General features: G+C 40.6%; 1 protein-coding gene across 6 annotated transcripts in view; it reads left to right on the top strand.

Annotated features, from left to right (window-relative positions):
• arhgef7b (Rho guanine nucleotide exchange factor (GEF) 7b) overlaps window positions 1-12,464 on the top strand; it is a 39,146-nt gene that overhangs the window by 21,006 nt on the left and 5,676 nt on the right. For 2 of the 6 annotated variants that reach the window (XM_037696466.1, XM_037696465.1), the window contains exons 7-19: window positions 1,040-1,134; window positions 3,785-3,880; window positions 5,619-5,741; window positions 5,840-5,978; window positions 6,088-6,147; window positions 6,606-6,752; window positions 6,834-6,920; window positions 7,023-7,101; window positions 7,254-7,384; window positions 8,650-8,874; window positions 8,995-9,088; window positions 9,900-9,989; window positions 10,375-10,528. In XM_037696466.1, the coding sequence (XP_037552394.1) occupies window positions 1,040-1,134; window positions 3,785-3,880; window positions 5,619-5,741; window positions 5,840-5,978; window positions 6,088-6,147; window positions 6,606-6,752; window positions 6,834-6,920; window positions 7,023-7,101; window positions 7,254-7,384; window positions 8,650-8,874; window positions 8,995-9,088; window positions 9,900-9,989; window positions 10,375-10,528 (1,520 nt within the window). Of the gene's footprint in view, window positions 1-1,039; window positions 1,135-3,784; window positions 3,881-5,618; window positions 5,742-5,839; window positions 5,979-6,087; window positions 6,148-6,605; window positions 6,753-6,833; window positions 6,921-7,022; window positions 7,102-7,253; window positions 7,385-8,649; window positions 8,875-8,994; window positions 9,089-9,899; window positions 9,994-10,374; window positions 10,529-11,518; window positions 11,524-12,464 lie in introns of all 6 variants that reach the window. The other 4 variants (XM_037696468.1, XM_037696469.1, XM_037696467.1 and 1 more) reach the window with 3 other exon arrangements.

Here is a 12,464-nt window from a genome sequence, read left to right as displayed (position 1 = left end):
TACTTTTGCGTTACCTTGCAATACTTATGCGTTACCTCACAACACTTTTTTGTAACCTTGCAATACTTTTTTTTTCATTTTCCCTTTGTTTATCCAGGTAGCCTCATTGAGCCACGAGAACTCATTTTCAAGAGAGACCTGTTTAGGGAGCACATGGAGGTTAAGGGCCTTACTCATGGGCCCAGAGTGGGGCGAATGAGGGTGGGGGCAGGTGTGGGTACTTCACCTACCCCACCCACATTTTTGATGTTGTCGGTACCAGGGCTTGAACCGGCGATCTTCCGAACACAAGCCCATCTTCTCTAACCTCTGCGCCACCACTATCCCCCCAACCTCGCAATACTTATGTTACTTTGCAATACTTTTGCATTACTTCGCAATACTTTGCGTTACTTTGCAATAGTTATGTGTTACCACGCAATAATTTTGGGTTACCTCACAATACTTTTGCATTACCCTGTAAAAGTTGTTAATTACCTCGAGAAAGCTGCGCGGTGTGCACTTATGACAAACTGTCCACAAAACAAACGTAAATGTTTATCTTTGCGACGACTGTGTCCTCTCACACGAAGTATTCTTTTTAAATGTCACTCACTGATGTGACACGTATGCCTTTTGGCAAGCACAGACTGGATATCCTTATATTTAAGGCCAGTTTAAAAATAAAACTCCATGAACCTTCAATATGGGTGTAGTATCTGTACAGTATTGTGAGGGAATGCAAAAACTTTTGCGTGGAAACGCTAAAAGAAAAAAAAAAGCCCCATCTCCCCTTGGGGGCTCCGTACCTCTTCATGTAAAAAAACATGTTAAGACAATGAAGTGTCACTTTCCAATCTTTTTATTATTTTTATTATACACCCATCTAAATGCAGATGCATTATGGTAGAGTCTCCAAACGTCTGTAAACTTTCTCTTGTCCTGTTGTCCAGGCCATTGCTATAAATTTCTGTATGATTGTTTGTAGACGAGCGTATGATGTGCCGTAACCGTTCACCCTGTTGCAGTTGGTTTCTAAAAGACTCCATGATTCTTTTAGGTTCTGCAGAACATCCTGGAAGCAGAGGGGGAATACTCCAGGGAGCTTGAGAGTCTCCTGGGTTCATACCTACGCTCGCTTCACCCTACAGACAGGTGGAGACTTTTGTTTTGCTCTTCAGAACGGGTTGTTTAAGGCACTCCAACACACAGACATATTTATGCTGCATTACTGGGATGACTCGTTGAGTTTTCACTCAGCTGTCTCAGTTTTACAGTGGCCCTAAGGTGTAAATGAACAACATTTGAAAAAGTGGAATTACATATATTAAAAAAAAACAGAATTACATTTGAAAAAAACTGAATTACATTTGAAAAATCAGAATTGCATTAAGACAAAGCGGAAGTGGCCAAGGTGGAAGTGGCTAAAACGGAAGTGACCAAAGTGGAATTGGCCAAAGCATAAATGGCTGGAATCACATTTGGAAAAAAAACAGAATTACATTTAAAAAAACAGAATCACATTTGAAAAAAACAGAATTACATTTGAAAAAATTGGAATTATATTAAGCCAAAGCAAATGTTGCCAAAGCGGAAGTGACTGGAATCACATTGAAAAAAAAGGAAAGAAAAGAAAACTGAATTACATTAGAAAAAAATTAAATGACATTAGAAATAAACGGAATTACATTTGAAAAAACGGAATTACTTTTTTAATAGTTCCGTTTTTTTCAAATGTAATTCCGTTTTTTTAATTGTGATTCCATTTTTTCTAATGTAATTAAGTTTTTTCTAATGTAATACAGTTTCTTCTAATGTAATTAAGTTTCTTCTAATGTAATTAAGTTTTTTCTAATGTAATACCGTTTTTTTCAAATGTAATTCTGTTTTTTAAATTCTGATTCCATTTTTACTCATGTAATTCAGTTTTTTCTAATGTAATACCGTTTTTTTCAAATGTAATACCGTTTTTTTCTAATGTAATATCGTTTTTTTCTAATGTAATTCAGTTTTTTCAAATGTTATTCCGTTTTTTTCTAATGTAATACCGTTTTTTCTAATGTAATTCAGTTTTTTCTAATGTAATACCGTTTTTTCAAATGTTGTATTTTTGTTGTGTTCTTTCAAATGTAATTGTGTTATTTCAAATGTTGCTCATTTACACATCAGGGCCACCGTACTACATTACACATCACCGTACAGTTTTTATCATATAAATATTCTACGTTTATACATTTGCACAAACCTTAATCTAGGATCCACACTGGAGAAACTCACCGGTTTACCATAAACGGGCATGAGAACGAGATTTCAATCAACGGAGCAAAGTTTAACGTTTCTTTACAAAAAACTAATTCAATTCATTTGGCTTTTCTGGAAAAATCAGCCAAAATTAAAATAAAAAAAAAAAAATCTGTGCTACATTTCTCGGCGGTGAAGTCTGGTTGGAAGGTGCCTCGACTGCTGTACGAATTCACCTCAGAGACAGAACGATCCCAAAATGGCCGCCGATTTAGCTCCAAATGCAGCCAGAATGGTCCTCGGTGCACAAGAAAATGCTGCAAAATTGATCGTTTTCATCAGTCTCGGTTCAGCCACAGTAGACTCTGGACCTCCGGGACCACGACGTGTCGCTCCAGATCGTAAAACATGAAGGAGAAGTGGAGGAGGCCAAGAGGATGATCTTCAGGAGGACAAAACCCAGAAGTTATATAAAGTTCTATCTTATCTGTAGATGTCAGCTCTAGCCATGAATAGCATTGGTGGAGCCAGGGGGTGGCCAACGGTGGCCTTGGCCACCATGAATTAATCTTTATCCACCCCAATCATTTGAGGAAACGTTCATTTTAAGCAACATAAAACTTAAAAGCAAAGATTTCTCACATGATCGAGGTGGTTGCTTTACATATATATGGCGGCAGCCATTTTAGATTTTGATGTGGCCACCCAGTTTTCGAAAGGAAACTTTTTTACAACTAGATACAGCCACACAACAAAACTGAAGTTAGTATCTCACTTATTTTTCAAGTTCTCACGCTCACAATATGCACAGATGGACGGAGAGTTGGGCCTTCTTCGCTCTTTGACGGGGGACAAAAATTGACACAAAATCGATGCTGACGAGGCATTTTGACGTTTTGACGATTCAGTGGCTTTCTGAACTACGATTCGTTCAAGAGCCGATCAGAACTCGTTCTAATTGTTTTAATGTACAAATCGATCCTGACAGCAGAGGTTCATCGAGGCGCCTTCGGGCTATTCTGACAGGATTTGTAGCAGTTTACCGTCTCAGTTTTCCATTGAATTTACCGTATTTTCCCGCCTATAAGTTGCACCTTTTTGCCTAATTTACACCGAAACGACGTATTTATGGATTTTTTTTCCATATTTATAAACCAATATTTGGCTGAGATATGGCCGTTTTCATTCATTCTGCCTGAAAATATCGAACACAACCATTTTCAGCCTCTAGATGATTTTTTTTCCATATTATTAGACATTTTTGGACTCATGCGACTTATAGGCCAGAAAGTACAGTAATGAGAGCGTTTAGAATACAGTTGGGATCCTGTAAAAATACACAAACTGCAGTCAGAAGGCACTCCAAAAGCTGTTTGATGTTTTGAACATGAGCAAAACATTCGAGCTGAGGGTCCCGAATGTTTAAAATGGACTTTGGATTTCCAGGAATACGCAAAGAATTGGCATTTTAACAGCGTTCCGGCTCGAGCGCAACAAAGGTTTTTAGATTTTCATATAAAACACTGACGGCGTTCTTTTCACAGTCCTCTATTCTGCTCGGCAGACTCGGCAGCGATGATATCCGCCACATTCAGGGGAACCTGGAGGAGATCTCCGCCTTCCAACAGATGCTGCTTCAGGCCTTAGAAGAGCAGACAAAGTTGGTGTTTCTTCTTGTTTTCGTCTCATGTTGTATCTCTGCGGGGCTGAACTTCACTGGGATTTGTTGCCAGCAGTTTAGAGTTTAATATCACAAACATTAAACGGTGATTTATTACATCAAACTACAATTTTTTTGTTTTCTCATTTCCCCTATTTGCATTAACGTTGAGATTTTGACAGATTTTTAAGAACTGTAGTAACTGTGTTAATGTTTATGAAGCATTCACACTGTTGTGATCCATTTTTCTTCCGTACATTTTTCGGCACGATTCTCGTTCCACAGTTTTCAAGCTGTTTCAGCAAATCATAAATCAAAATGTTCAGCTCTTGCAGCACAATCTTGCTCTGACTTTTGGTATTGGAGCATCTTTAGCTTTTTGAGATATTTAGCCTTTTCTACCATTTTTTCCCTCATAGAAAATGAATTTAACTCATTTTACATCCTTCAAATCTTTAGATGTGTTTACAACCTTTTCTTGCTCCTTTCACATTTTGTTCTGCTTCTTTCAGCTTCCTTCTGCAAATTTAAACTTTTTTCAGCTACTTTCAGCTAACTTCAGCTGTTTTGTGCTCCTTTCAGATTCTTTCTGCAAACTAAAACATTTTCATGCTTCTTCTAACTTATTTCTGCTAATTTCAGCATGTTATGCTCCTTTCAGCTTGTTTCTGCAAGTTTCAGCTTTTTCAGCTACTATTTAGCTGTTTTTAATTTGAGCTTTTTCAGCTAATTCCACATTATTTGCACTCATTTCATCTTTTTATGGCCTAGTTCAGCAAAAATGTGCTCTCTCCTCTTCCTTCTGATAATTTAAGCTTATTTCTGCTCTTTTAGCTACTTTACAGCTGTTTTGGACAAACCTACATTTTTCGGATAATTTCCACTTTTTGTGCTCATTTCTGCTTCTTTCAGCAAACATGCTCTTTCTGCTTTCTTCTGCTAATTTAAGCTTGTTCTACCTGTTCAGCTACCTTTTAGCATTTCTTAACTAATTTCTGCCGTTTTCAGATAAATTCAATTTTTGTGGTAATTTCTGCTACTTTCAGCCTAGTTAACTTCTTTATGCTAATTTCAGCTTGTTATGCTCTTTTCAGCTTATTGCTGTTAGTTTTTGTTATTTTAGCTACTATTTAGCTGTTTTATGTTAATTTTAGCTTTTTCAGCTTATTCCACATTTTTTAGCTCATTTCAACTCTTTCTGATTTCTTCTTGTAGTTTCAATTACTGGTAGATAGATAAAAAATTGTATCTTTCTGCCTTTTCAGCTACTTGTTTGTTTTTTGTTTGTTTGTTAATTTCAGCTCTTTTAAGCTAATTTTATCATTTCTGTGCTCATTTCTGTTTATTTAGTCATAATTCAGCAAATATGTTTTTTTTTTTCCTTTCTGCTAATTTAGGCTTGTTCTTCCATTTCAGCTACATTTCAGCTGTTTTTCAACAAGTTCTTCTGCAATAAGCATCCACACTGCATTTTTTCAGGAAATACAACTTCTCTCTTTTTTTGCTTCTATGTGCAGATGGGTTTATTTTTAGTGAAAACAGTTCATTTAGAAAACATCTACTTATGCAGTAGACATGTTGCTCTATCTTTGAAACAAATCGTATCCTTTGTCCCTCTTGAAGCATAAACCAGGTGCAGGAAGTCGTGTTCTGGTGGTGCTCACAGTTACTGGAGCGACAGAGACATCAAGTGGTCATCGGGTGTTACTCTTTCTATAATAATATTCTGTTTGTGCAGACTCCCGGAGAGCCAGCAGAGAATCGGGGGGTTCTTCCTGAGCCAGATGCCCCAGATGAAGCTCATATATGTGGCTTATTGCTCCAATCATCCGTCTGCAGTCAGCGTTCTCACACAACACAAGTACGTCCTGAAAGAAGAGCCTTTTACGTGTATAGAAACGGTAAAACCGGGAGATTGTCGGTCTGCGTGAGTTGTTTGCTTGTGACTGTTTACCACAGCGAGGAGTTGGGAGAGTACATGGAGTCCAAAGGAGCGTCCGGTCGTGGCATCGACACACTGACCACCAGTCTGAGCAGACCCTTCATCAGACTGGAGCGGTACCCAGCGCTGCTGAAAGAACTGGAACGACACATGGACGTAAGCCCGGTTCTGTCGTAGACCTCAGGACGGACGCTACTGAGGAAAACGGTCCTAACGAACCGAACAAAACGCCGAGTTTTCATGTTGAATATTTTCTGTTTTTTAGGAACAACACCCCGACAGATCGGACCTGAACTCTGCCATGACCGCCTTTAAAAGCCTCACAGTAAGACGCACCTTTAGAGTCCACCTGTCCTCGAGCAGTTTTGGTTTCTGAGAGCAGGACCATAAGACTCTGTGTATTAAGTAAAAGTTCAACTGAGACACACTTTTACTAAAAAGTCGAGCTAACAAATAATTGTTTTTAAATGCTAATCTTGTTAAATTCTTGTTAAAGTTCTCCCGTGCACGCTCCCGCGGCTGCCATTTGGCCGCCAATTGATTTTTGGCGCAACACCGGCCCATATTTCCGGGTTCGGCCCAAGTTTCTGGGTTGTCAACAGTGATGCATAATAGATGCGACGTATACGGAAAAGCGACATATTTATGGATTTTTCCACTTTATTAGACATATTTGGACTGATGCGACTTATAGGGAGGTGCGATGTGTACGGCGGAAAATACGGTAATTTATTACGTATTAATTATGATCCTTACGGCACGTTTTTGCCTGTGTGTGTTCAGGCTCAGTGTCTAGAGGTGAGAAAGAAGAAGGACCTGGAGCTGCAGATTTTAACAGAACCCATCAGAAACTGGGAGGGAGACGATATCACAACCCTCGGCCCGGTTCTCCACATGTCCCAAGTCAAGGTCCAAACGCAGAACTGTCAGGTACGACTCGCCCTGCGTGAAATCAGCGAGTGAACCGGATCAACTTTGTTAAGACGATACGAAAGCTGTTTTGTTTTTCAGAAGTCCAACGAGCGCTACCTCCTTCTCTTCCCTCACACGCTGCTCATGATCTCTGCGAGCCTCAGGATGAGCGGCTTCATCTACCAGGTATCCCACTGCACAAATATTCACAGAGAGCCACGTGCAGTTCAAGAAATTAATGATTTTAAGCTTCCAAGCTTGACAACAACTGTTCATTTACGTCCGTAGGGGAGGATGCCATTATCGGGAATGCTCATCTCCAGAATTGAGGATAGCGAAAATTCGAGGAACGCTTTTGAAATATCTGGTTAGAAACGTACAAATATTGAATAAATGAAACAAATACCAGCTTTAAGGTTCATGATTGATCATTCAGTGTGGTAGAAAGAAACATACTCCTGACTGTAGAAGAAATGCTAACATACTTTTGACAAAAGTTGATTATGTGTTTTCATTCAGGTGGCCAGTGTGAGCGGATCCAGGTCGCCTGTAGCAGTCAGCAAGACCTGCAAGACTGGCTGGATCTTCTCACCAAACACACACACACCACCCCTCCTCAACTGTACAAGCCTCAGAACGCCTGCCACACAGTAAGTCTCTGTTTTAAAGCACAGACGGGGCTCGCTTCGGTTCTACTCGTGTCTACACGGACCAGTAGGGTTTCTATACAACTCGTGTTCAGGATAAGTACATGCCAGCCAAAGATTGGAGTTTTGTATTGGCTCGGATGTTTAAAGATCGGCCCCAGCCGTAGGAAAAAGTACATCGCTCTAGTTTTCAGAGCTGCATATTCATCTGTTGGCTCAATGGTTTCCATCGTAATGAGAGCTCCCCTGCAAGGCTTTTGAATTTACAGAAACTAAGGTTTGAGACGCCTGCGACGAGTCTCAAACCTTATAACTTTTGAGTCAAACTTGTTGGGATCACGAGTCTCAGCAATGAAAATGTATCGAGGCAACTCAAAGACTTCCCTCACAAACGCGAAAAATAAGCAACGCTCCGACTTCCATGTTAGTTTGTGGCTGCATTTCGGTATAAGAAAGGTTCGTATCAATAATCAGTTTGCCAAGTCAAAATCCAAGATGGCCACCAACATGTAATCCATGTAACCCGACCTCCCTGATATTTGAGGAAACAATGCTTTTTGTATTTTTATATTGCTTAAAAGTATAGTTTCCTCAAATGATTGGAATGGACAACGATTCATCTATGGTGGTCGAGGCCACCATTGCCCCCCCCCCCCCCCACCCCCTGCTCATCTATTAAACTTGTGGTGGATAAAATGGTCCCTTTGCTCACCAGGATCTCTGGTGAGCGCCGCCTCTGCTCTACAGTGTAACTCCTACAACTTGGAATATCTTGCACCAAAAACATTTAGGTTTACTTTATTCCCTGTTCCATTGTGCGGTCTCGATACGACTCTTGGCGCTCTAAATCGACCCGACTCAGTTCTGAGCAGTCTCTGTAGTTTTCCATCTAACTTGGAGCCGCTTGTATCTGGGCAGGTTGCCTGGAACTTACCACTGACAAGTAAAATAAGTGAAATAAGGTCACAAAACGCTCACCGTCCTCCATCATGGTTTCCAAAAATTGCCTGAGTCGAGGCCACCTTCCTTCGCCGGTCGGAGCCGTAACGCCGCTCTCTGTCCCGTTCATGTGCTGCAGTCTGCTGACGTCAATTCAGCTCATCTCGCTTTGAACCTCAGCAGTGTCGGTCTTAAGAACCGAGCTGGATGCTGGTGGGACCACACAATGGAAAGGCTCTGGGTCGACCGAGTCGAACCCGTGATAAAAGGCCATCAGTGAGTTGATCTCCAATGTGCCTCACTGCTCTCTCCTCTGCCTTTGCTCTCAGCTGCCGTCTGAGTCCGTCACTCCCTGCAGACGCTCGGAGTCTCGTGTGGAGACCAGGGGAAACTCATACCACACTCTGCCTCATCTGCCCTCGTGTCCCACTGGACCCAGCAGCCACCCAATCTGGGGACCCCTGGAGCCACCAAACACTCCCAAACCCTGGAGCCTGAGCTGCCTTCGCCCTGCACCTCCCCTCCGACCGTCGGCTGCTCTGTGCTTCAAGGAGGTGCTGAACAAATATCGTAAAGAATATTCAAAACTATTAATAATCTAATATTTAATGTGTCTAGGTAGGTAGCAAACATGTATACGCGTCATATTTCTAACTTTGTGGCTTTTTTTTTAGGATATGAGTAAGAGTCCTAAGAACGTGAAGAAGCTACTTCCTAAGAGGAAACCAGAGAGGAAACCTTCAGAGGAAGATTTCACCACCAGAAAGAGTAAAAAAAACAACAAACAAACAGTTCTTTAACCTCTGGAAGGACTTATGGGAAAAAAATTAGCCTTGCATTTATTGTTGATCATATAAAAACATTATGGTGTAGTCCATAAATACAACATTTTCTTATAAAGCCTAAAAATCCTTCAAAATTGTCTTTATTTTGTCAGAATTACTTCTAAAGATTCTTAACTTCAGAGTAACGTTACTGCCCCCTAGTGTTCCCGAGGGGAAAAAATGGACCATAGGGAAATCCCATTATAAATGCATTATCTGATCTCATAAAAACAATGCATTCCTTTTTAATTTTTACATAAACTCGGGCTGTGATGCTTTGCTTTTTACGTTTGAGAGCCTCTGAAGATTTAGTGACGGACTTCGCCTCACCCCGGCAGAGGTTCGTCTTTCCCAGCTGGACGTTGTTGTCGAGTTCTTCCTCTCATCTAGTCTAAAAACATTGTTTTGGTTTGTACGTAAAGAGCAAAAACACACCTGCATGTTGCTCAAGTAAACATGTAGTACATAAAAGCAGCTCCACATGCATGCAGGCTGCAATTAATTTAATTTAAAGCGTTCAGCAGAGGCTTGGCTGAACTTGTAGCTATAATAAACCAGTTCCATGTTGCCATTTGTTTGTTAATAGAATGATATAGACGACAAATAATTAGAGAAATTAAAATGCAACCCGTGTTCTGACTATAGTTGCACCAGGCTTTACGTTTGCAGAAAGCCATTCATTTTAGCTACTAGAAGAAATGTAGCTGCTTGTTCTCTGGTCAGTTCAAACCCAGTTCTCTTTCCTCGTCCACCAGGCACAGCGGCTCTGGAGGAGGACGCTCAGATACTGAAAGTGATCGAGGCCTACTGTACAAGCGCCAGGACTCGGCAGACTCTCAACTCGAGTGAGTTAGCTCCGTTGCTTCGCCGCGTTCACATCTAAACATCATCGGCACGTTGCCGTGTCTTAATCGGGGTTCGTTTGAAGCTTTCTTCACTAACAATGTTTTTCTCTTTTCTCTCTTTTTATGTCTGTTCATCTTCTGTCTTTGTTTGGTTGTGCCCCTCATCCTCTCATTCTTTCTAACTGGTGTCTCCTCCTGTAATTGTTTTTATATTTCTCACTATTTATCCTTCACAAACTTGTATTTTCCTTTTATTTGCTCCTTGCATCGCTCCTTTACGTTGTGGTTCATCTGGTTTGTCCAACACCCCTTCCCTCGATCCAACATGGCTTTGGTTTGTCCCCTCATCCTCCCCAACACTTATGGTTATTTTATACATTTTAAGCTTGGCAAGGAACTGACCTCATGCACAACCACGTGCTCGCTGAAAACAGCCTGGCTGTGGCTGGGTTTCCATGTTCTGACCAATCAGAAGACTCGGATTATGAGAGTATCTGGACCACACAAAGTCACAGGACCGCCTCGTTTTCTTGTAAGACGTGTTGCAAACCACATTACCGACAGATTGAGCATCACTGCCACTGCTTCATGAGTGTGTTTGATGCTTCAACACGTGCTTCACTTCCTTGTTTTCATTCATTCAACCTTTATTTACACAGATAAATCACATTGAGCCTCGAAGACTCATTTACAAGTGAGACCTGTTTAGACAGACAAAAAGTAACGAAAGTGACACGTATAGGATTTGGAGGCAAAAAAATCCTATCAAACTCTCACTCCTTGGTCGAGGAGAGAGCGCCTGAGATTGAAAAAAACACCCTGCACATAGACACATAGTGACGCAGACATTCTGCAGGGGAGGGGAGACGACAAGAGCGGTGAGCGTGTCCAAGGACACTCCAGAGGCACTGTAGGAGTTCTGTTAAGAATGGTGTAATCAACCAATTTCCTCTGGTGAGAAACATAAACACTCTTGAGGGGTGACGAGGTCGACCTAGGACAGCGCCAGAGAGAACCCAAGCGTCCTGAAATGATGATACAATGTTTATTCAGCCGGGTCCCTCTGATAGGTCCGCAGACTTCCTCGGTGGGAGGGGAGAGGAGGGGGCAGAGCATCAAATTTATAGGGCCTCCAGGCGAATTGAGATAAGATGGCCTGTCAAGGCTAGCCGGAGACCCGAATTCAGATAATCAACATTTGTTTTGAGAACAGAGAGAACTTTACTGATTCATGTCTGCCTTGAGTCTTTGCGGGTCCTTACGAATGTTAAACGTCCAAATTAAGTGGAGCTTGGTGAGCAAACCATCACATAAGGCAGGCAGTCTGACCAGGGCCAAATTTGCTGCCGACGACTTCCTTGTTTGTTGATAAACCAGGAACCAGCCGATTCCAAAAAGCAGGAAACCTGTTATCATAAATCCAATCATATATACATCTTCAGCATCCTCGACGGACAGCAGAGATAGACCCATCACCTTCCACTCGCCCCAGGATTCAATGACATATGCAGCTCTGTGCGTGTCATCAGGACAAGTCGGCTCACCTGAAGCTTGTCTTCTCGTCGAGAAAATTTTATCAATTGCGTTGAGAGACCAGCTGACCAGATCCATAGCAAAAATTACGGTTTGGAAGATGTGTAGGCTCTGAAGCAGTTTCAGACAGGACAGAGCAAAAGCAAAGCGGAGGAGGGAGAGGAGAGGGAAAGCGTCCACTCTTGGTAAGAGCAAGTGGTGAATAAGAGGACAGACGGTGTATTCTGGCACCACAGTCAGTAAAATGCACCGTCACACCGTTAAAAAAAAAGCAGCGTTGAGCGTTTGTGATGATTCTTAATGAGCAGAATGTTTCTCGTGCACAGATAAGTACAAAACATAGAAAAGTCTGGTTGTTTTTGTGTCACTAGATGTCTGAGTTGCAGCAGAAACGTGCCCGGCGTGCAGCCAGTGTGGGCGTGCTGATCTGTTGCATCAGAAACAAAATGGAAATCCTGAAAACATACTGTGGCTGTAAAACTGACTTTACCTTCTAAATATTACCATTTATTCTATTTATTCTAGTTTTTATGTTAATGTCAATCTATTTATAGAGCACGTAAAAACAACAAAAGCTGACCAAAGTGCTTTACAACTGAGTCAAATTAAAATGAAAACAATAAGAACAAACTAGAAAATTCCTGGAGAAACTTTGATGGGGACTGCCTATTTATTATAAAAGCATTATTATTAATAAATATCAATTATTATTATTATTATTAATAATCAATGCTAATTATTCATTATTCGTAGTAATAATTATTAATATATTGTTAATGTATCAATGATTATTAAAATATTATTTTTTTATATTAATAATTATTAATAATAAATATATAATTATTAACATTAATAATTTATGTTTATTATTACTAATACTAATTAATAATAATAATAATAATAATAATAATAATAATAATAATAATAATAATAATAATAATA

The sequence above is a fragment of the Nematolebias whitei genome, chromosome 23 (genome assembly GCF_014905685.2).
Source record: "Nematolebias whitei isolate Nwh7 chromosome 23, NemWhi1, whole genome shotgun sequence".
NCBI classification, from domain to species: Eukaryota; Metazoa; Chordata; class Actinopteri; order Cyprinodontiformes; family Rivulidae; genus Nematolebias; species Nematolebias whitei.
The sequence above is the reverse complement of the archived record's forward strand: the minus strand, read 5'-3'. Positions and strand labels throughout refer to the sequence as shown.